The 23,802-nt window shown below is 46.4% G+C and overlaps 1 protein-coding gene and 1 long non-coding RNA gene across 3 annotated transcripts in view; one reads left to right on the forward strand and one right to left on the reverse strand.

Annotated features, from left to right (window-relative positions):
- LOC135978127 (transmembrane protein 255A-like) overlaps positions 1 to 23,802 on the forward strand; it is a 52,761-nt gene that overhangs the window by 5,907 nt on the left and 23,052 nt on the right. For both annotated transcript variants that reach the window (XM_065579169.1, XM_065579168.1), the window contains exon 3: positions 10,668 to 10,730. In XM_065579169.1, the coding sequence (XP_065435241.1) occupies positions 10,668 to 10,730 (63 nt within the window). The remainder of the gene's footprint in view (positions 1 to 10,667; positions 10,731 to 23,802) is intronic.
- On the reverse strand, positions 5,630 to 17,185 carry LOC135978129 (uncharacterized). The gene is made up of 2 exons (XR_010595565.1): positions 15,585 to 17,185; positions 5,630 to 6,154 (listed from the first exon to the last, which is right to left on the reverse strand). It is a non-coding gene; the product is annotated as an uncharacterized LOC135978129 (long non-coding RNA).

The following is a 23,802-nucleotide window of genomic DNA, read 5'->3' on the forward strand; positions in this document are numbered from 1 at the left end:
ATGATTTTGGCGCCTAAACACCTTGAAGTTCACTGGTTGGAAACCAGACCTGATTGCTAGCGATTGAAAGTTGTTACCTTTTTACAGCTGTCTGGCCTATACGAGGAGTGTTGTTAATCTCAATAGAGTTTGTACCTCCAGTGAAAAAATGTCTCCATCAGCAAAAAAAAAAACCCTTCACTGTTCCCATTGGCACTCAGATTCTTGAGGGCACTGATTTAATTAACATACTCAGCATAGCAGGCAGGGCCACCTGACGTTTCAGATTGCATCCCTGCCTGTTAGTTTGTTAATCAGCTGGATGGAAATGTGCAGTGACCTCACCTACCTTTCTGCATATGAGAACATTGTAATCTGTTGCTGGGTTATCCAGTACATACTTAAAATAGCCAGGGTTTCACAACACTCTGGAGTTTCTCCTGACTCCTTCGAAGAGACTGCTGGAAGGAATGCACATGCTATGAGACTTCCCGAAGAAGCTAGCTTCTCTAGCTCCAGAGGAATGGCTTCATTCTGATTGTAGCAGCCTGGGAAAGTCTTGTTCACGCATTTGAATTACAATAGAACATGCAGAAGTGCAGATCATTCAATGCCCCTGTCACGGCAGAAGAGGAAAACCCCAAACCATTGAGTTAACAATTAGTTTTTTTCTGAAAACAGGCGAGTGTTTGGCTCTGTCTGGATTTTTTTTCCATAAGGGACCCATTCGGTCACATTCTACTCTGAGTCTCATTGATGTCCCTGGGAGATCTGTGCAAAGATCAAAGGTAGAGTTGTTTCTGTTGGAAGTCGTTGTTAAACAGAGACATATTAATAATATTTAGCACTTTTAATCCAATAATCTCAAAGTGCCTATAGACTATGAGTAAGTAATACCCATTTTATAGATTAGCAACTGAAACATAAAGAGGTTAAGTGATTTGTCTTAGGTCATGCAGCAGAACTGTAACAGTTCTGATATGGAACCCAGGTGTCCTGATTGCAATGTCTTGTTTAAAAGAAAACTGCTTTTTATATGTCATCTCTCACCTACTTAGTTAATTTGTGTGGAGTCCTACATGTTGTTTGAAGTTAGTAATAATAGATTTTACACTATTCTACAGTGTCGACAGTATTTCTAGTAACTGATTTGCTTAGTACTCGTTTCTTTCTTTCCTTTATTTTGTCTGTTCTGTGCAAACAGAGTTTACCAAGGTGGCTGATGAAGAACTGTGTAAATTGATGTTTGTCTGAATCAAATTATTACTTTCTTGGGCTTTTGTTCTTTTAGTGGGAATTTGAATAAAAATGTACCCTGTGTTGCTTTTTACTGTTAACGTGGGAAACAGAAGGAACTGGGGCCAGATCCTCAGCCGGCGTAAATCTGCATAGGTCCACTGACTTCCCTGCCCGTTTACGCAAGCTGAGGATCCGGCCTTGGAGATATAGGTAACACAACACAAAGTCATGCTGTAGTGCGGGATGCCTAACCTTTGTGACACTGAGGGCTGTGTGGGTTATTTGCTGGGAATGCCTAATTTGTGCATTCACAGGAGGCAGTGTGGCCTATTGGATAGAGCACTGGACTGGGACTCAGCAAACCTGGGTTCTATTCCCAGTTCTGCCACTGGCCTGCTTGGTGACCTTGGGCAAGACACGCCTGCTCTCTGTGCCTCAGTTTCCCTTTGTGTAAAGTGAAGATAATGCTACTCCTTTGTACAGCACTTGGAGATCTACTGGTAGAAGTGTTATTATTGACATAACTTCAGATATGAAAAATAAAGCACAGCCACCCATTATAATTGCTTTTATGTTTATAGGCCCTGGTTCAACACAGCATTTATGCATGTGCTTAAGCCTCATTGACTTCAGTGAGACTTCAGTATGTGCCTGAAATTAAGAACATAAGAATGGCCGTACTGGGTCAGACTAATGGTCCATCTAGCCCAGTATCCTGTCTTCCGACAGTGGCCAATGCCAGGTGCATCAGAGAGAATGAACAGAACAGGGAATCATCAAGTGATCTATCCCCTGTCACCCATTCCCAGCTTCTGGCAAACAGAGGCTAGGGATACTTCAGAGCATGGTTTTGCATCCCTGCCCATCCTGGCTAAGCCACGGATGGACCTATCCTCCATGAATTATCTTGTTCTTTTTTGAATGCTGTTATAGTCTTGGCCTTCACAACATCCTCTGGCAAAGAGTTCCACAGACTGACTGTGCATTGTGGGAAGAAATACGTCCTTTTGTTTGTTTTAAACCTGCTGCTTATTAATTTCATTTGGTGACCCCCCCACTTATTGTGTTATGAGAAGGAGTAAATAACACTTCCTTGTTTACCTTCTACACGCCAGTCATGATTTTATAGACCTCTATCATATCTCCCCTTAGTCATCTCTTTTCCAAACTGAAAAGTCCCAGCCAATATATAAAGGGCTGCTCAGCAGAGCAAAGGCAGTGTTTCCCTGGAGGGCAAGGGGGAAGAACTGTGCCGAGGAGCACTGGAGATACTGCAGTGCTGGGTAGGGTAGCGGAGAAATAGGGGAGCTCTTGGCTGACCATGGCCAGACTGAGGCCCTGAAGCAAGGACAGGGAACGTGCTAGGGCTACGGGGGAAGTGGCCCAGGGAAAGTGGGAAGCGGGAATAGGAGGAGGGGCAGTAAGTGCCTGCCAGCTATAGCAGCACTGGGCTGGGACCCAGAGTAGTGGGCAGGCCTGGGTTTCCTCCCCCCCACTTGCCAGTGAGGAGAGTGGCCTAAATCCAGACTGCAGTTTGTTCCGGAAGCCAGGGGCTAGTCTAGAGACTGCAGTTGGCCGCTGAGGCAAGTAGAGGGACTGAGGACTGCCTGTCTCCCGAAACGGGGGAGACAGTGGGCTGGGGCACAGCCAGAGGAGTGTGTCCCGAAGAGGACACCGCGATCCGGGAGCGATGTGGGTCTAGATGGTGGAGACGGTGGAGATAACGGCGGGTGAGACACCACTAGTAAAAGGCACCCTGCTGGTCCAAGAGAGCTAATTCCCAGCACGACCAGCAGGAGGCACCGTGGCGGTGGGTCTGCACCGTTACGTTACATACCACAGTTAGTGATTGAAAATGGATTCGAATTTGGGAAGAGAATCTGAGGCCATGTCTACACTACAAACTCTGATTGCTGCAGTAAGGATATCGCTCATGCATGTGCACACTTGGCTTCTTGAGTGGACACGGCGCATACTCACCAGGAGTGCTTGTGTCAATGCACAGTGCAGTGCACCGTGGGTAGGCAACCCAGTGTGCAACTTGCTATGATCCAGGGCACTGTGTTTTGGGAAATGTTGGCAATGCATTGTGGGACAGAAACAACTCACACAGAGGAGACTGGGAACAAGAGGTCACGTTCCCATCATGCAACTTTCTCTATCCCATAATGCCATCTAGGGTGACCAGACGTCCCGATATTTAAGTATTTGTCCCGCATCCTGACTGATCTTTGGTCGGGATGCAATTTGTCCCGATATTTAGGTGTTTGTCCCGCATCCCGACCGATCTTTGTTCGGGACGCAATTTGTCCCGATATTTCGCTCTGACGGCTTTTTTTTTTTTTTTTGCTCCATTGGCGGACACTGCCCCCCCACCCCCTCATGTGTCCTGATATTTTCTTCCTCTCATCTGGTCACCCTAATGCCATCCCTATCCCATCATTTTTGTGTGGCACTTCTCACTGTCTGCCATCCTGACAGACGCATGGAGCCTGCACAGCTCTGCACTACTGTCAGCAACGTTGCAAACACAGGACAAATGATCCCCTGGTATTTGCAAAGCCACAAGAAGAAGCAGAGCAGTGGGGGACGTGATGATTTTGTGGAGGACAGTTTGTTGTGGGACACGGTGAAAACCAATTCAAGGTTATTGGTGGCATTCACGGAGAAGTTGCAGACAGTTGAGCATTGCATCTGGGCCCAAGAAACAAGCACTGACTTGTGGGATCACATTGTAAGGCAAGTTTGGGATGACAAGCTGTGGCTGCAAAACTTTCAGATGCAAAAGGCCACATTCCTGGATCTGTGTGCCGAGCTCACCCCAGCCCGCCAGCGCAGGGACACCAGAATGACAGCTGCACTGACAGTTAAGAAGAGTGACGGTAACTCGGCGAAAGTTGGCAGTGCTGGATTGCTACTAGTCAGTGGGAAATCCACAATGGGGGCTGTTGCCATGCAAGTGTGGGGGGCCATTAAAGTGCAGGACATAGTGGATGGATTTGCAGGAACGGGGTTCCTGAACTGCGGCGAGGCAATAGGGATATGTCTGCCATCTGTTTTGGCACCAGCCCACCTTGCCACAGAGTACCTCAACAGGAAGGGCTACTTTTCTGTGGTTATGCAAGGGTTGGTGGGTCATCGGTAAGGCTACAATTTAGTCACGGAGGTTGCGGAAGTCACGGAACTCCTGAGCCCCCGGGCAGCAGAGGAACACTGCAGCTCCTGACCGTGGCAGGGGAACCGCCGCAGATTCCAGCCGCCCCGGGCAGCAGGGGGAACCCCTGCAGCTCCCGGTAGCAGTGGTACCCCAGCAGCTGCATGTGGCTCCTAGCCCCTGCCCAGCTGCCCCGCTTCAGGTGGTGTGGGGACCTGCAGATCCCCATTTTGTCAGGTATATTTTTAGTAAAAGTCACAGACAGGTCACGGCTTCCGTGAATTTTTCTTTTTTGCCTGTGACCTATCTGTGACTTTTACTAAAAATATCCATGACAAAATCTTAGCCTTAGTCATCAGGGATGCTTCACCAACATCAGTGTGGGCTGGTCAGGGAAGACACTCGCATCTTTAAGAGCACAAGACTGTTCAGAAAGCTGTGAGCAGGGACATTCTTTCCCGACCAGCGGATTACCATTGGGGATGTTGAAATGCCAATAAGGACCCTGAGGAGCCCTGCCTACCCCTTGCTCCCCTGGCACATGAAGCCGTACACCAGCCACCTCAACAGCACCGAGGAAAGATTCGCCTACCGGCTCAGCAGGTGCAGAATGACAGTTGAATGTGTGTTTGGTAGATTGAAGGGGCGCTGGCGTTGTTTACTCACCAGACTGGATCTCAGTGAGAAAAATATCCGAATGGTTATAGCTTCGTGTTGTATCCTGCCCAGTATCTGTGAGGCAAAGGGGTAAAAGTTACTGCCAAGGTGGAGGGCTGAGGTGGAGCAGCTGCCTGGTGAGTTTGCACAGCCAGACACCAGGGCTATTAGGAGAGCTCAACATGCAGCTATGCAGCTGAGGAGATTTTGAAAGAGCTTTTTGACTGTCAGCTGCAGTAATGTGGTGTGGTGAACTGTGCTCTGCCTGGCCCTGCAGTTCTGGGGGCTGTTAGGAATTGTGTGGTGCTTGGTGTACATTTATGAATATAATCCTGTCTGGTAATGCACCTATTAATTTTGCAGTGCTTGTTGTATATTCATAATTATTACTCTGTGTTTGTCACTGATTCTGAGAGTTCTGGCACCCTATACAATAACAAGTTGTGGGCGCTTTCAGTAGCGCTTGGCATTTTGCAGCATATGCTGTGAAGTAATAAAGATGAATTATTTACCAAAAAATAGATTTTATTGCATATCACAACCAGTGCAAAATTCCAACGTGCAATTAAAAAAACAAATACAATAAAAACTTGTGAAATAAATTAACAGAACTTAACAAGAGGAAAGAGCACTCCTGTCCGGTTCAGTTCATATTGGCTACACATACAGCAACCGTGGCTCTTACAGGTCAGGGTATGTGAAGCAGTGGTTGTCCTTACTGGCCCGCAGTGTGGAGGAGTAAGGGTAGGGTTGCAGCCCATGATGCCATGTGGAATGTTGGGAGCTGGATGGGTAGGGAGATGCTCAAATGGAGTTCTCCAATGACTGCAAAGGGAGGCAAACCTGTGATTGTTGGACCTGTAGGTCATCAAGACTCTGCAGCATCTGTGTTTGCTTCCGGAGAAGCCCCATTATGTCCTGGTGCATCTCACTCTGCGACTCCTGGGGCTTTCTCCTGTCTGCTCTTTCCCTGTCCATTCCTTCTGCAATATTCACCCTCCAGGCCCTCTGCTCCCAGTCTAATGCAGCACTGGCTTGCAGGCTCTCACTGAACGTATCCTCCCGTGTCCTCTTCTTTCTTCTCCTTATCATGGTCAGGTGTTCCAAGGGTCTGGAGGGGGGACCCTTTGTTGGAATTTTTAATAATGGAAATTAATAATGGAAATATTAATATGGGAGATTGCCAGATACTAATTTAGCCATAAATTCCTTTCTTAAGTCCAAAGTCCAAATGATTATTTTATACAATTGCTCTACACCCAACACAGTAACAAAGTATTCATAAGCATGTGATCAGTCTGCTTACAAAATGGCCAGACCTAGGGAAAACCATCTCATTCTGGCATGCTCCAGCATGTTCAGGTAGGGTCTGACAAAGAACCTTCAAATTCTTAACTCTTTTTGCACCCTTTAACAAGTGTATGATGTCATGGCCAATTAGTGACTTTAGCTAAAAAAACCACTTTGAGACAGTTCACCCTTATGTTCAGCCTTAATCTAGATAAAATTCACAACCTCCTTTTCCCCGAGGCCTTTTCTCCTGATTGCGCCTTGCTGACCAACAGTTCTTCCATTGCTTCTGGGTTCATGTAGGCCCGAATTTTTGAGATAACATTGGCATGTGTAGCAAGAAGGTCCATATTGGCTCCTTTTAAGACAGATTCCTCCTGTCATATTTAAAACTATCTGCAGTCACCCCCTAAGTTCCCTGTAAGCTGCGTGGCCACACAGTAGTCTATTTAGTGCTGCGCAGGAGCTCAAGGAACCCACCCAGGGACCTGCCACAGCCAGGGAAGGGGTGCCGCTCCCCCTGGCCCCTACCTAGCCTGGCTCCCAACCTGCTGGAGCGTGGGGTGCCCCTCCCTGGCCCCAGCTCTGCTGCGGTGTGGCCCGGGCTGGCCGCAAGCACGGCCGGAGTGGCCCAGACCCAGCCGTGGATGGGTCATCCAGACCTGCTGGGGCGGTGTGGCCCCAGGCATGGCCAGAGTGGCACGGCCCCAGCTGCAGCCGGGGCGGCCCGGCCTGGGCTGGGGGAGGAGCACCTATCCTGCAGCCCCAACCCCAGAGCTACCGTGGTGAGGAGAGGCGCCTCTTCCCCCAAGCCCAGGTGCTTCTGCTGTGGGGGGAGAGAGCTGGGGGGGGGAGTCCTCTCTCCCCGCCATAGCCCCTGAGCACCCTCCTGCATCCCAAACCCCTCATCCCCAGCCCCTCCCCAGAACCCTCACACCCTGCACCCCAATCCTCTGCCCCAGCCCTGAGCCCCTCTGCCCCAGCCCCACCCCAGAACCCTCATACCCTGCACGCCAATCCTCTGCCCCACCCCAGAGTCTGCACCCCCAGCCGGAGCCCTCACACCCCTGCAGCACCCCCCAAAAAAATTTGCATGTCTGTAAAAAGTTGCATGACCAGGTCTGAAAAACAAAAACAAACAATAAAAAAAGAACTTAGTGCGTGCAGTTGTTTCTTGCTACTCTAATAAAATATTAATTATTTGTGCTAAGAGAAGAGAAATCATGACAGGGGAATCAGATAAGAGCACAAACTGAGAGCAAATCTCTTATCTATCATACTCATTATTACTACTGTAGCACCTTATCTGACCCCCATCACTACAATGTCTGAGCACCTTACAATCTTTTAATGAATTTATCCTCACAACACCCCTCTGAGGCAGGGAACTATTTTACAGATGGAGAACTGAGGCACAGAGAGGCTAAGTGATATGCCCAAGGTCACATGGGAAGTCTGTGGCGGAGCAAGGAATGGAATCCAGATCTCCTGTGTCCCAGGCGAGTGCCTTAAGTCCTGGACTATCCTTCTTGTAATGCATTTTAGTGAACAGGCTTCCGTATTTCCCTTTCAAAACCATCCTCCCACTGTTCAGGTGGTTACATTTCAGATACCCCCGCTCCAGAAGAACACCATCAAAATGGGAAATCACAGAAATTATTACTTGACACTTCACGCTTTTCTTGCTAGTAGTTATGCATTCATAAAATGCATAAATCAACATCAAGATATCTGGGGTTAATTTTAGTGTTTAGCAAAACTAGCTAAGTTCTTGCCTTTTTACATTATGTCTCCTAGGGACCCTACCTATTTTTGCCAGTGTGCCTTGTGCATGACATTGCTCTGGATAGCAGATTCTTATGATGATGTTTTGGGGATAAGACTTTTTGTTGGTGTGTTTTTCCTCTTGTACCTTAAATTCAAGTTAACGTGTGAGCAGAGAATTGGAGTGAAAGATATTTAAGGGAGTATTTGGTGGGTGTAGTCAAGATTGCCATCCCCATGTATTCAAAAATCATAAGCCAGGCCCCAAAAATTACAAGCTTGGCTTAAAAACTATGATTTTTTTTTAAGTTATAAATTTGAGTTCTTTCTATTTGTCTTTGGGTTTTAGAGACTTCAGATTTCATAATTTCAAGCTTTTCTCCACAACTGAGCGCTAGAAACCTTTTTGTTTGGTTTAAGGAAAGCTGAAATTATCATGTGATCACATGAGTCCAGGAGCTGGGAGTTTAAAAAGAAAAAGCACCACCAAATATCATGAGACTTGATCTGCAGGACAGCTGGGTTTGGAAATGTGACTGTTTTTGTGGAGGCCACACATAGAAAAATGCTTACTGAGATGTCTTCATATTACATCCAGATGTATGCGTAAAAGGCCATTCAGGGAAGCTATGTACTCTTTTGATGTGAAAGCAGATTCCAATGCCACCCTAAATGCCATCTCTTTCTTACAGTACTAACACAGCTTTGGTTGTTTTGTTCTTTCCCTCACTGAATGTAGCCACCAATGTATAACTCAGGTTCACTGAGTTGTCTTTTCTTTTGGTGATGAATGAAGTCTAGTAAATATCAATAAAGTATTCTTCTGTCCACCCCGCTATACTGGGTGGACAGACCTATGGACACTGTTACTTCTCCACCCAGGGCCGGCTCCAGACACCAGCCCAGCAAGCAGGTGCTTGGGGCGGCCAACGGAGAGGGGTGGCACCTCTGGCTCTTCGGCGGCAGGTCCCTCACTCCCTCTGGGAGCGAAGGACCAGCCGCCGAATTGCCGCCGAAGACTGAAGCGGCGGTGGCAGGGCTGCTGCAGATCTTGATCGCGGCGAAAACCCTGGAGCCGGCCCTGGCTCCACCTGCACAGATTTCATTCATACGTTTCAGATTTAATTATTATTGCATTTCACCTTTTGGTTTGTGGCTATTCTCTACAGCCAAGTGCACATTTCTCTTTAAATGTAGGTCATGTCAGTTTTGTACAGACACATTCAAGAGTTTTCTTTAATATCTGCTCTAGATACCTACCAAACCACCTTGCCCTGCTGCTTAAATGCTGTCAGGCGAAAAGTGATATCTACAGCTTTGTTGCTAATCATGCCATAGATTCCTATGTTGAAATAATTTTAAAACTGTAATTTGATTTTTGTGAGTTTTGCTGTTTGAGTCCTTTTTGCTCAGTTTGGACAATGAAAATAGACCAGTCAGTTTCATTTTCTGGTTCTTTTGCATTACGCAATAATACTGAAGTATTTGGGTTGCAAACAAAGCAGGGAAGGATTTAAATGCAAACATCTGTTTTCATTCACTTTGTGTTGGCTAAATTTCATGGACATTTCTATTAATATAGATTGTATAAAACAAATTTTCCTTTTCCAGAACCTAAATGTAGATCACAAGCTACTTGACTCTGTTCCTTGAATCATTCTAACGTGGTCATTCAGGGACACTCTTCCCTGTTTTATTTCTTGGTAGCTACTACCAGCATCTAGACCAAAATCCTCAAAACCTACAACAGCTGATCAGTTGGGTTTTCAGATTTAATAAGAGGATCAATAGCATTCCATCAGTAGGTTAATAAACAGACTATATAAACCAGGCCCAGTAGGATCTGTTGTACTGAGATATTATGCTGACGAAGTGCAGTGAAATTATTTTCTAATACTTTGCTTTAGGATTATTGTTAATTGTCCTCAAAAGCATCTTGTGACAACCCTTTAAATGAGGCAGGAATGGAAGAAGTTAAATGAGTGCTAATATGAATGTCAGTGCAATAAATACAAACATTTACTTCTAATGACTAACAGTCTCATTGTTTAACTTAAGATTTTGGTGATCCTTGGTACAGTCACTTAGACCCAGATCTTGCAAACATTTATTGCGTTGTCCCATTGATTTCCATGGGGTCTACTCCACATACGGAAAGTTACTTGCATGTATAAATGTTTGCTGGAGGGGGGCCTGAGCGCGCCAACCTTTTTCCAAGAAGACCAGCAATACAAATCCTCATCTTGCATCCATTTTCCCATTTCTAAATGTTATCTATAGGGATACACACACACACACACATATATATTTTTATTTTTATATGCTTGAAGTAATTTTTATTGCCATGTAAATTGTGTACTCGGCAATTTCAGGTAGGAAGAATTAGAAGCATTACACCACTAACGTGATTCCTGCATTTATTTTCTTCAGCTGCATGAGATGTTAAGTTTGGGCCTCTTGTACAAAGAGGAATGTGTTTGAAATGCATTTTTTTGTTGCTTCTGGGTCTAACCCTACTCTGTGTGTATGCTAACTATGTTGGGTATCTTCCCTATATAAACATTTGCAATATGTTGCTTTTCAGCTTGGTTTTGGGTCATTTCTTGGAATAATTGGATCAAACTTGATAGAAAACAAAAGACAAATGGTAAGTTCAGTATCTGTGTGTAGCTAATTTATTTAAAAAATTACCTAAAGAATAGTAATAAACCCTTGTTTTGAAAGTGCTAGAATGTGTTTGCCTAGCACTAGAGTAGCGCGTTTGTCAGCCTTACATTTTTGTAGACTTGCTGAACAGTAATGAATGAACTTCCATGTCTTTGTCTCATTTGTAGTTAAGTTTAAAGGGCCAGTTATTCAGCTGCTGTAATTCACTGTCGCTCCATTGAGGTCAGTAGAGTTGCTCTGATGTTACCAGCTGAGGATCTGGCCCAAAAACCCAGAATAAAGAGATAAACCGAAAATACTCTTTAAGTCTGGAACCCGCAGTCCTTCCTTAGGTAAAACTTCTGCTTTGCTGGTGCCTTACATATGACGCTCCTGTTACCATAGGCACCAACTTTCCCTGGCACTGATGGGTGCTTGCGCCACCCTCGGCCCCACCCCGACTCCACCCATTCCCCACCCCGCCCCCATTCCAACCCCTTCCCCAAAGTCCCCACCCCAACTCCGCCCCCTCCCTGCCCCATTGGACCCCTTCCCCAAATCCCCACCGCCCAGCTCGCCTCCGCCTCTTCCCCAAGCACGCCGTGTTCCCCCTCCTCCCCCCTCCCTCCCAACCACGCGAAACAGCTGTTTTGTGGCGCAAGCACTGGGAGCTAGGGGGAAAAAGCGGGCACGCGGCACGGTCGGGGAGGAGGCGGAGGTGAGCTGGGCGGTGGGGCGGGGAGCTGCCGGTGGGTGTAGAGCACCCACCAATTTTTCCCCATGGAGTCGGCGCCTTGCCTGTTACAAGTATTAACAGGGTGGCTTGTCCATGGACCTAAGTCTTTACAGAATGAGCCAGGTGAGAGGAATCAGGTGATTCCAGTGTAAAAGGAGCAGGAAGTTGCAGCGAAGCGGGACAAGCTTAGGAAACTGCAGTTGCGCCTTTAGACACTTCAGGGAGTAGTAGAAGGCTCCTGCAGGGCCCAGAGTCACCAAGTGAAAGACATCAGCTGCGAAAGCCTGTGGAGAAGGACAAACTCCAGGCAGGAGGTACTGGGAAGCAGACAGACAGATCCTCAGGGAGGAAGGGCTGTGCCCAGCTGGAACTGGGATGAAGCCTGTGAGAGTTTGAGTTCTGTTTTCAAAGGCTTTGTGTTATTTTGGACAACCAGGAGAGAGAGACTGAACTAGGGGTGGGCTGGAGGGTCAGTGTGCACCTAGAGACTAAATAAATGGGACCCCTTGAGAGGATTCTTTGAATTACCTGAGTACAATAGAGTTAATATGGAGATATACTTATCTCATAGAACTGCCTTTACTAGCAGGGCCAAATATTGATTTTGCCCCAGAGCCCTAAGTGGCCCTCTCAAGGCTTGAACTCACAACCCGAATTACCTGGGGACTGAAGAAAGGGCAGGGCACTGCAGAGTGACTTCTGGCCACAAGGGGCAGCTCAGGAGGCAGCCAACCCTGTTACAGGACGCCAGAATATTAGCCTTTTTTTTTCCAACTGCATCACATTGTTGACTCGTATTCAATTTGTGATCCACTATAACTCGCCCCACCAATCCTTTTCAGCACTATTACTGCCTAGCCAGTTATTCCCCATTTTGTGGTTGTACGTTTGTTGGTTTTCCTTCCCAATTGGAATACTTCAAACTTGACCTTATTGAATTTCATCTTGTTGATTTCAGATCAGTTCTGTAATTTGTCAAGGTCATTTTGAATTCTCATCCTGTTCTTCAAAGTGATTGCAACCCCTCCCAGCTTGGTATCATCTGCAGATTTTATAAGTGTACTCTCTACTCCATTACCCAAGTCATGAATGAAAATATTGAATAGTACCAGACCCAGGACTTGACTGCTGCTGGAGCCCACAGAAAGCAAGTGTGAAAAATCGGGGCAGGGGGTGGGGGATAATAGGCACCTATATAAGAAAAAGCCCCAAATATCAGGACTGTCCCTATAAAATAGGGACATCTGGTCACCCTACACTTGATACACCCTCCCAGTTTGACAGTAAACCATTGATAACTACTCTTTGAGTATGATCTTTCAAACACTTGTGCACCCACCTTATAGTAACTTCATCTGGTACCCATTTCCCAAGTTTGCCTATGAGAATGTCAAGTGGAACTGTCAAAAGCCTTAGTAGAATCAGGCTATATGATGTCTGCAGTTATCCCCCTATGCACTAGGCCAGTAACCCAGTCAAAGAAGAAAATGAGGTTGGTTTGTAATGATTAGTTCTTGACAAATCCATGTTGGTTATTACTAATAACCCTATTATCCTCTAGGTGCTTACACATTGAGTTTGTAATCATTTGTTCCAGTATCTTTCCAGGTTGACTGGTCTGTAATTTCCTGTGTCCTGTTTGTTCCCCTTTTTAAAGATAGGGATGGCTTGCCCTTCTCTGGGCCCTCACCCATCCTCCATGAGTTCTCAAAGATAATCACTAACGGTTCGGAGATTGCTTCAGCTAGTTCCTTGTGTACCCTAAGGTGAATTTCATCAGGCCCTGCCGACTTGAATACATCTAACTTATCTAAATATTTTTAACCTGTTCTTTCCCTATTTTGGCTTGTATTCTTCCCCTCTGTTGTTAATATTAATTATGTTATGCATTTGGTCACAATTTACCTTTTCAGTGAAGACTGAAGCAAAATAAGCATTGAACACCTCAGCCTCTGTGATGTCATCAGTTATTAGCTCTCTTTCCTTGCTAATTAGAGGACCTACACTTTCCTTGTCTTCCTTTTTATCTTAATGTATTTATAGAATGTCGTCTTATTCCCTTTTATGTCTAGCTGTAACTCATTTTGTGCCTTAGCCATTTAGATTTGCATGAGAAGTGATTATGCATGAGAAAATTTAGAGAAATTTGCCATGAATGTTCCAAACTTGCAATTCGAAATGCTCATAGCTTGAAACACTGTTGTTTCTTCTGTTGTTAGCAGTGTGAATGCAGCTTATCTGAGGAATGTATGGGAAATGACCACTCCTTTCACTGAATAACTCCAATCTGCAGTACTGAACTTCTTGAAACTTAAAAAAAAAAAAGTAAACTGAGATGAAGCATGGAAAACATGAGCCCCACAGGAGTTGTCTTGAGAAAGTTTAAGTTTTGAGCAACTGAAAAGGTGTCGGAGTGGAAGGTCAGGATGGAACTTGGAACAGAACTGTATTTATGTGGGAACTACCTGAACCCACAATTGTACCTATTCACAACAGAAAACCTACACATTAATTCCCTGCCGTCTTCCTCCTCCTCACCTCTTAATGTTCAGGAAAGCAGGGTACCAGGGTAATGGCCATAAGATTTCCCTGTAGCACCTCACATACCAGCATCTCAAAGCACTTTATGCACCTCAGGTGACACCTGCAAAAAGGGGGGGAAATGGGCTTGTGCCCCGCTTTTTTCTCTCTTCCTTCTTGTTTGTCATGTAGGAAAGGCCTGAACAAATCGTTTTCACAAAAAGTTACTTCTTGTTTGTAAATTCAGGTCCTATGTAGCCTGCAAGGCTGTGGTATTTGGAGAAATAGTGAAATGGTATCACAAGAGCAATGAGAGGGAAAAGTTGGGCAGGGAAGGGATTTTTAGTCAGGCTTCTCAAAATTATGTTTCCCTTTTGCTTATATCCATTTAACTCCAATGCCTGACTAATTCTTTGGAGAAAGGAAGCCTTTGTTAAAGAATGAACATCTTCCCTCTCCCATCCCGTCAGCTGAGGTTTGAGAGATAACAATGTACATCCTTGGAGAACCCCAGCAAGTCCTCCTGACCCTGCCAGCAGGTAGGGGATCTTGGGGGACAACTACTGCACTGGTGGGGTGCAAAATAAACTTTATTAAGAAAATGCAAAAACAGGGAAAATTTAATAGTGAGGGGTATGGGGTTTGTTAAGGTAGACAATTGGGGAGGGGTTTCTTTTAGTAAATAGGATGGGGGGTTCAATAGTGGGGTACAATACAGTTGGTAACCAATTAACACTGAAGTATAAATGTAACAGGTAGCTAACAGTTCCTATGTAAAGGGTGTGTCACAGCAGCATATAACCAACTAACAGTTATGGGTAAAATGTGTTAAATAACCAACAACTCTAGGTAAAAATACGTCACAGTGGTTAAATGTAAAATGTGAGATGTGTTAGAGAGAAAAAGGGTAACCAATGGGGTTTTATGCTAAACTTCAGTAATACAATTGAGGTTTGGCAGCAGCAGGAGTGTGGTGAGCACGTGGGGGAAGGGATTAAAAGAGAGAGAGAGAGAAAGGCAGTGGTAGAGGAGTGAGGTTGGGGGATGGGGGAAGAGGAGCAGGTGGTGGAGCAGAGAGGGAAGAGGCAGATTTAAACTTAGGGAGACAGAGAGCAGACAGGCTGCAAGTTTAAACAGCAGAGAGACAATTATACAGAACACAGCAAAATCTTATCTATGATTTAACTTAACCAAGGCTACACAAATTAGCAAGTAACAGAACACAGTGCAACAATTCTTTAAGCCTAATTTACAGAGTACAATGCAAGCAATTTTCTAAACCTAACTTAACCACAACTATACAAAATGAAATTACAATTGATCTAGACTAAAGGCTAAATCTAACCTAATGGGTGCACCTTATACTAGGGGTAGTTCCAGAGGGCGGAGTGGTGTGTGCCCAGGATACAGCTTCAACGGGGGGGGGGGGGGGGTGTTTAACTAGTGGTGGCTGCAAGCAGGCTTATTTCTAGCAGCAAAGGCGCTGCGGAGATAGAAGCAGATTACAGATACAGACCAAGGAGTTAGCTTGGGTCTGCCTGCTGGGGAAAGGAAGCCAGCAGCCAGAACAAGGGGGGTGTGCAAGAGGTTTTTCCTTACCAATCCCCAAAGCAGCAGCAGGAACAGCAGTTTCAGCATCAGAGGACGCAGAGAGGACTCGATTCGCTTACAATAATCAGGAGATCTCCAGGCACAAATGCGTTGTTCGTGGGAGGGGAGTTTAAAAACGGGGGTACGCTCAAAAACAAACGAGAGCGGGGAGAGGGCCCCCCAAAGACCCCTAGCTGATCAGACCAGGTGGCAAAGCAAGGACCTTCTCCGGGCGTCTGATCAGAAAATGTCTGGTTTTATAGGCAAACTCAGGCAGTTTCCCGCCAGTAACTTTGATTGGTTCCCCTTAATCCAGGGGAGGAGAGAAGGCAGGGAAACTGCAGGTAGGCACGGGACATGTCTGGGCAAGTTCTGAGTCACAGGTATGACTCATATGCTCAGCTATGTGGCCACTTTAGGTCTCGCATACCTGGGCAGAGCCCCCTACACCGAGCCAGGTCCGAACAAAGAAGCTAGACAAAGGAGCGAAAAAGCCCCCCCCTCCCTGATCAGAGCAATGGCTCCAGTCAGTCTGCACAAGCCATTCCCATGAGCAGGGCCAGGCTGTGACTTTGGTCAGTTCCATGGGGGGGGGGGGGGGGGGCACTCAGAATCCAGCAGGGGGGCAGCTGTAACAGACATCCCATCCCGTCAGCTGAGGTTTGAGAGATAACAATGTACATCCTTGGAGAACCCCAGCAAGTCCTCCAGCAAAACCAAGGGAAACCAGTGCTGTCAGCCCTGATATTTTTAAGGTAAAAAAACAAGCAAGAAAGAAAAAATTTAAACAACTCTTTTGGGCTGTCTTTAAGAAGCAAAAATTAGCACATGGGAGCACTCTGGCCCAATCCAGGAAAATATTTAAGCACCAGCTTAACTTTAAGCATGTGCATTGTCCCTTAAACTCAGTGGAACTACTCAAGTGCTTAAAGTTAAGTGCGTACTTGAGTACTTAGCTGGACTGGGCCAGGGTACTCAGCACGCTATACGATCAAGCCCCGTGTCTTCCCTGTGCTCCTACCATACTGTATTTGAAATCATTTTGAATAAGTCACTTTTCTGAGGGGTGATGCACAATTTGGTTTTGGCCTTACTGTATTTAAGCAATCAATCTAAAATCAGTTCCAATATTTATTTTAAAGCCAAATGATGTGGCGTGATTTATATGGAGGGCTAGTGGAGGTGCCAATCCCATAGAGTGATTCAAACCGAAAAACCTTCTGGAAACAATCGTGTGTTTTAGAAAGAAAAAAAAATAGGTGAAATGTCCATCAGGTATTTATAGAGCAGTGTCACTGAGTAATCTAGGTGATGGAAGTGGGGCGGCAGATTGTAACTGAAACATGATCAACTTCTCAGGCTTCATACGCAAAAGTATTTTAATGCAGTGTATCTGAGGGTGGGGGCCGATCACCCTCTTTATTCCTTATGGCTTTATTTTCAAGCACCTCTCCAACGGGGTAATATAAAACAAGAGATTTATTTTTCATCCAGTAACAAAAGGATCCAAACCATAGATATGAGAAGCCGTAAATGACAGGGAAACAAGATTAATCAACATTTCCCTAATACAGCGGTTCCCAAACTTGTTCTGCTGCTTGTGCAGGGAAAGCCCCTGGCAGGCCAGGCCGGTTTGTTTACCTGCCGCGTCCGCAGGTTCGGCTGATCGCGGCTCCCACTGGCCGCGGTTCGCTGCTCCAGGCCAATGGGAGCTGCTGGAAACAGCGACCAGTACGTCCCTTGGCCCGCGCCGCTTCCCGCTGGCTTGGAGCAGCGAACCGCGGCCACTGGGAGCTGCGATCAGCTGAACCTGCAGACGCGGCAGGTAAACAAACCGGCCCGGCCTGGCCTGGCCCGCCAGGGGCTTTCCCTGCACAAGCGGCGGAACAAGTTTGGGAACCGCTGCTCTAATATCAGCTAAAATGAGAAGAGAAACTATTGCTTCAGGATCCCAGCTGTGATACAGATGTTTGTGCCTTGGCTAACATGGACCTTGTAGAACATTTACTTTAAGCCTTTCCCAGGATGCTGTCATCCTGCTGGGGCTGGCTAGCAGGTTCTCAAACTTTTTCGTAGCATACTGTAGGCCATTTCTGAACAGGACGACTGTCTCATGCACAACTCCCCTCCCATCCACAATTGTGCTGCAGCCCCGTGGCAATTACAATAATTGCTTACACTGAAAACTAACGTGGGGGAAAGCACTTAAAGTATCCTACGCTCTCTTTTTAACGTGATTGAGTGGGGGAAACAGAGAGGGTTAGCTTTGTGGGAACAGGCCGCTCTTTGCAGACCACCAAAAATTGGTCCTTAGAGCAATTTGGAAGCCACTGCTCTGTAGGAACTATAGGGGTTTGTGAATCCCATTCCTTGCTTAGAAGTCTTCCTTCAAACTAAATGCAAAGCTGAGCCCAGCCTCTAGGAGGTGGTCCTCCCCAAAGGATGCTGGATGATTTGGCCCATTTCCCCACTCGAGTACATAGGAAGTTACTGCCACCACTCCTGAATGGGGCTTGTAGAGACTAGTTTAGTCAGAACGATAATGTGGATCTCTGTGCTGCAAAATTTGTGTCAGAGTTGCTGGGCTCCCTGAGTGTACCCCGGTGTTTGGCTTCATGCACTATCTGTCTCAGGGAGGAGAATTTCCTACTGTTAGACTGGGATCTGGGTACAACACCCTGCTGGTGCCACCCACTTATTACCATGCAGCCTGATTAGGCACCTGCATTTCTTCCCTTGGGAAACATGTGATCGACAGCCTTCATAAAACAAGCAGCTTTGTTAGAGAATGGAACAAAGCATTAGAGAAAAGGATTTCAAAGCAGCAAACAGCTGCATGCAGGTTTACTCACCCGGTCTTACACTTCACTACCAGCTACGTGAGATGGTTCCTTCTTAAATTGGGCTTGCTCTGGTCCTGTAACTCTCATTATTTTAGGAAGCCAGGAGCTGTGGGCCCCAGCCAGGTCACTGGTTTGATTCCAGAGAGTCAGTGTGTTCCACTGTCTCCTTGACTACGGTTTCCCCCTCAAGGAACACCCTTTTCTCAAAGCCCCACCTGCCCTGGCTGTGGGTGAATCCAATTATTATATTGCTCAATGGCTTTTGTTACAGGGCCCAGATGTGAAGACTTCCCTTAGCCTCAGACTGGTTTTCCCAGTGGCCCAGCCAGAGCGTCTAAGGCCATGTCTACACAACAAAATTATGTCAATCTAACTTACACCGGCATACAACCACCGCAGTTATTATATCGCTTGCGTGTGCGCACACTGGGCTCCTGGTGTCGACAGTGCGTGTCCTAACCACAAGGGCTTGTATCGATTGTGTTGTCATCATGGGGCATAGTGAAGTGGCTCCTGAAAGCCAGTAACAGTCGATGTAAGCAACACAGTGTCTAAACTGACACCACATTGACCAAATTACATCAACTGTGACTCTACGCCGCATGAGGAGGTGGTGTTACTATATTGGCAGAGGGAGGCAGTTACGTCGACGGGAGCCAAATTTAAGTGAAGACACTTCCACAGCAAGGCCGATGCCAGGCAGCTGACGTCAGCCTAACCCTGCAGTGTAGACCAGGCCTAAGATACTGCTCCAGTGATGGTTGCTCCATTGTTTGGCAGCTAGACGCCTTCAGCCGTAATGGCTTGCAATCACAGGTCTTACGTCTGTGCGATGAAACTGTCTGCTCTCTCTGACATTCCAACAAACCGGAGGCCACTCATCCAGTTTTAAACCAGACAGCCCTCTCTTTGGATGTTTTGTCCCCCGTCCAGTACTGAGACAAAACCAAACATGGTCCATTTTGAAGAGCGCGCCGCTCCATCCCCGTTGGCGTGATCTTGCACGCACTATATGAGGTCACACCGGCAGGGTGGGGGTCACACCATTCCTGGAAGTACTGGAATGTCTCATATTCCAGGAATGCGTGAGTGGCCATCCTACACTCAGAAATCCTGCACATTTTGGGGGTACAGATGAATGTTCATTGTCGAGCGCCTCCACATTCATCACCACCAGTAATACAGTTTGGCACGGTTGGCCGCCCCTGCAGGAGAAGTCCAGGAATAGGGGTTGCTGCTGGCCAGGGCCAAAGTGAGTTGGCAAAGCTGGAGAAGCACCTGCCCTTGCTGATCCTAGTGCTAGCCAGTGCTGTCCAGCTCTCCATTTCATGAGTGCTCTGTTCACTGTGAAGTACATGTATAGTCCCATACATTAAAGTGGCTCTCGCACCTTGACAAGATGTCTTGCTGCAGGATGTGCATGACAAATGTTGCAGAGCTAGCTTATAGCAGAGAATCCGACCCCATGTGTCTGATGTGGTATGAAGGTGTTTGTTTCACTTAACCCCACCCATGTTTGTTGCAACCCACATTTGTTGCAACAGCAACACGTTCCCTTGTGATGTGGTCATTCCCCCAGCAGGGTTTCCAGCAGGGTTGTCTGCTGCTTGCAGCAGGCTCACGGTGCTGCAGCACCAGCATAGTCAGGCGCTGGCTGAGTAACCACAATCATATTACTCCTGCCCTCTGCCCTGCATTCTCTATGGGGCTGCCTATAAAATAACAGAGTGACTTGAAGTTGGCTCTGTGGCCTTTTTTCAAAGCCCTGAGCAACCTCGTCTCAGGGCACGTCTATCTACAGCAGCAGCCTCGACGCTTCCTACATCGATGGAAGGGCCTTTTCCTGTCGATGTAGTTAATCCATCTCTCCGAGTGGCGGTAGCTATGTTGACGGAAGAAAAGAATCCTTCCATCGACCTGGTCACATCTACGCTGGGGGTTAGTTTGGCCTAACTAGGGCAATATAGGTGCAACATTTTTCACAACCCTTAGCAATGTAGCGAGGTCAATCTCATGTTCACCTCTAGACCAGGCCTGGTTTGTTACCTGATCAGGACATCACCCTTGGGCCCTGTCCAAAAAGGTATCTGTGACCCCAGCAAGGACCACACCATGACCTTACGTTGGCTGATGATTGCACCTTTGCTGTGACAGGAGCTAGCGCTTGGAACACTGTTCCTGTCTGTGTTTTGAGTGTGTCCGCTGTTGGCCCTTTATTCCTGTCAGACGCTCCTGGCATGTTTACATAATATTCCCTGAATTGTTTAGGGCCTGGGTGAAGCTTTCAAAATACTGTTTTCTCCATGAACTGCTTCGGTGCATTAGCTTGGTAAAAGCCTCCAGCAGAATTAATCAGCACTGAGGAAAAGCATTTGACCCATTGCCTCTCTTACCCTTGGTTCCACATATTACAGTGTAGAGTACATATTTGTCACAGCAAACAGAAGGGCTTTCTTCCCTGCATAAACTAGAACTCAGCACACCCTTCATTGTAGAGCTGCTAACGATGCTTCCATAATCATGTCCTGGGTAGCCTCTCCAGTAGCAGAATAGAAATTAAATTGCCATGAAGATACAGAGGAACTATAGTCAGTTATGCTTGCCAAATAAAAAATGATATTTGGATCCGGGTACCTATTTTAACTGTGATTGTGCAGTGGACGTGGAACTCCTACCAGAAGAGATGAAACTCTGTAATGTTTACACGAGAGGCTAATAAAATACAACGGTTTACTAATTTAGGACCTGATCCTGCAAACATCTATTACACAGGAAGTCACAGAGACACTCAGTACATGTTTGCAGAAGGAACCCTTCAGTAATCACAGTGGTTTATTCAGAGTAACACCACAGTATGCTGCTAGCACGCTGCCAACAGAAATGTTTATTAGCTGTGGGACAAGAGAAAGTCTCAGGCATTATCCTCCATTTAGAAAGTTCTTTTAAAGAAGGGAGAAAATAAACAATTGACTGACCTAATGGTGCAGGTGCCATCTTCCCTCTCTCCCTTCCACTGCCCTAAATCTGCTGAGAGGCTCTGCAGTATCTCTACTGTTCTGGATAATTGCTAAAGTCAACCTACAGCTACACATGGCTTTGTGGAGGCCAACAGCTACATCTCAGACTCCAACTGGGCCACCAGTGCAGATTGCAGCACACCAGTGTAGTGTTTGCACAGAGATGTCTTGCTTGGCACTTCGGGGCCTGTCACTGAGGACCTGGCCATGATTCATCCCGAGAGCCACTGTGAGAGAATTCACCTTCTGGCTTTCACTGGGAAAGTGTGGAGAGCATTTCCTGGGGAGAGCGTCTCTCTGACACGCTCCCTGTAGAAGAAACTTAAGCATATGTTGTCTCAATGTCATTCCCTCTTACAGCCCCAGCCTCTCTTCTCCTCTCCCTCCACTTCTTCCCCTCATTCCCTTTCTATTCTCTCTTTCTCCTCTTCCTTTTTTCCTCTCCTTCCTGTCTTTTCCATCCCACACTGCCTCTACTCCCCATTACGCTCCTCATCTCCTGCCTTCTCTTACCACTTTCCTTTCAGATCTGCTTGTGTCATTTCAAGGTGAGTTAATAGCCTGAGCCAGTAGCTGCTCCACGCCCGGCTAACGTTCCTCTAATGGAGATTTCAGGCTTGCATTAAACTGCCTCAATTGCATACTTGGCCAACCTGCATGGTTTTTCTAAGGGTTTGTCTACACTGCGAGATTGACCAACATAGCGATGGCGAAATAATTATTCTGCTATAGCTATGCTGGTACAACTCCCCTGTGTAGACAATCTATTCTGGAATAAAAGTGACTTTCTTCTGTAGTAATTACTCCACTATAGCTATCCCAGTCAATTTCCCCTTAGTCTGGAGAACTTGTGTCCCTGCAAGCAGATGGGCTATGTGCCACTCCTTGCTTGTGAACATCCTCCATGTGAATGTGTATATTTATTTGTCCAGACTCCCATCATCACTTTGATAATGCAGCCTGCTTAGCAGAACGTTTGTGTACTTGCATCACCAGCCTGGCAGTAGAGGTGATTGTTTTGCTTGCTTCCAGGAGCCAGTTGCATTTGCTCTCTTCTTTTTAAGTCATTTAAAGTAACTGGATCCCAGTGAATACCTTCACTGACAAGTGCTATTCTGTGGCTTGATCAAGACAGGGCAAATTTTAGGTTCTTTGTCCTCATTCACTCTGACAGGCTCAAACACATCCAGTCCCCAACCTGGATTTTCCTGCTCTCTGTGCTGATCCCTGCCTCACATGGGAAGGAGACCTCAGGGGCTGATGCTGATTTGTCTCTTGATCACAGAAGGCTAAAAAACACCCCCTCCGGTGATGTGTCTCTTCTGTCGGGGCCTTAGCATTTTTCTGCTCTCCCTGAGAGGCACCTCAGTGGCTAAGGTGGTTTTGTGGAGCTGTGACAGACACAGCAGAAAGTGTTTCCAATAAAGAAATAAGCCAGCCCTTTCCAGGTAACTTTGGCAGGCAGTAACCTGAGCTCAGGACTTCCTTAAGCTTCCTGCTAAGCCCCTCAGTTCCTCCCTAGCAGCAAACTGAATATTATAGTCAGTAATGAGGTGGATACATGATCCCAGCTCTGTAAAACGACTTTTTCTCTGGCTGAAAATAGTGAGGCTGGCTTAAAAATCATGAGATTTTAAAGATGATAATTTGGGATTGTGTTTGGCTTCTGGTTTTTGAGGACCGGGGTTCACATTTTTAAGCTTCCCTCCATAACGAGGCAGGTTAGAAACTTGCATTTTGAGAGTCTTAAGTAGTCACATGACTCCAGGAGCTGGGACTTCAAGACAAACACCCAATACCAAAAGACTTGCAGTAAATTTGCAAGTGTTGGCAATGCCATGCTACCCCTATACTACCTTCTACCAAAGCAGCCCATTCATACAGGCAACAGCAACTTTCCATTCCTGCCAGTAAACGAATGACCAATTTCCTCAACATCAGAGAGTGGAAAAAGCATAGGAAACAACCGTTAGAGCATTTCTCTGTTCTGCAGGGGAAATATGCCAATTCCCTCCAAGCGGTGTCTTGTGAAGTAGCCCATCAATCCGGCTATAGTGCTGCCTTTTCTTAAGGGTGAAAACAAAACCTTGACAAAATGAACAACTTTTAGTCCTTCACATATATACATGCCTCCCCTCCCTATCCCTCAGCACACACTGAATTGGCTTCTGAAGAGACAAGGATAATTTAGAGAGAGAGAAAATCACAGTATTTCAAGCCTGTGGCAGATATGTGTGTGGAATACAACAGCAACCTTTCCAAAGGGACGTCTCATTCTCCTGGAATGCAGGAAAGTGAAACCAAGTGGAAACGAGGTCAGAGAAGGCTTGGAGAGATTCATAGTGTATAGCAAGGAGCTCTCTCCCC

The sequence above is a fragment of the Chrysemys picta genome, unplaced genomic scaffold (assembly GCF_011386835.1).
Source record: "Chrysemys picta bellii isolate R12L10 unplaced genomic scaffold, ASM1138683v2 scaf133, whole genome shotgun sequence".
Classification (NCBI taxonomy): domain Eukaryota; kingdom Metazoa; phylum Chordata; order Testudines; family Emydidae; genus Chrysemys; species Chrysemys picta.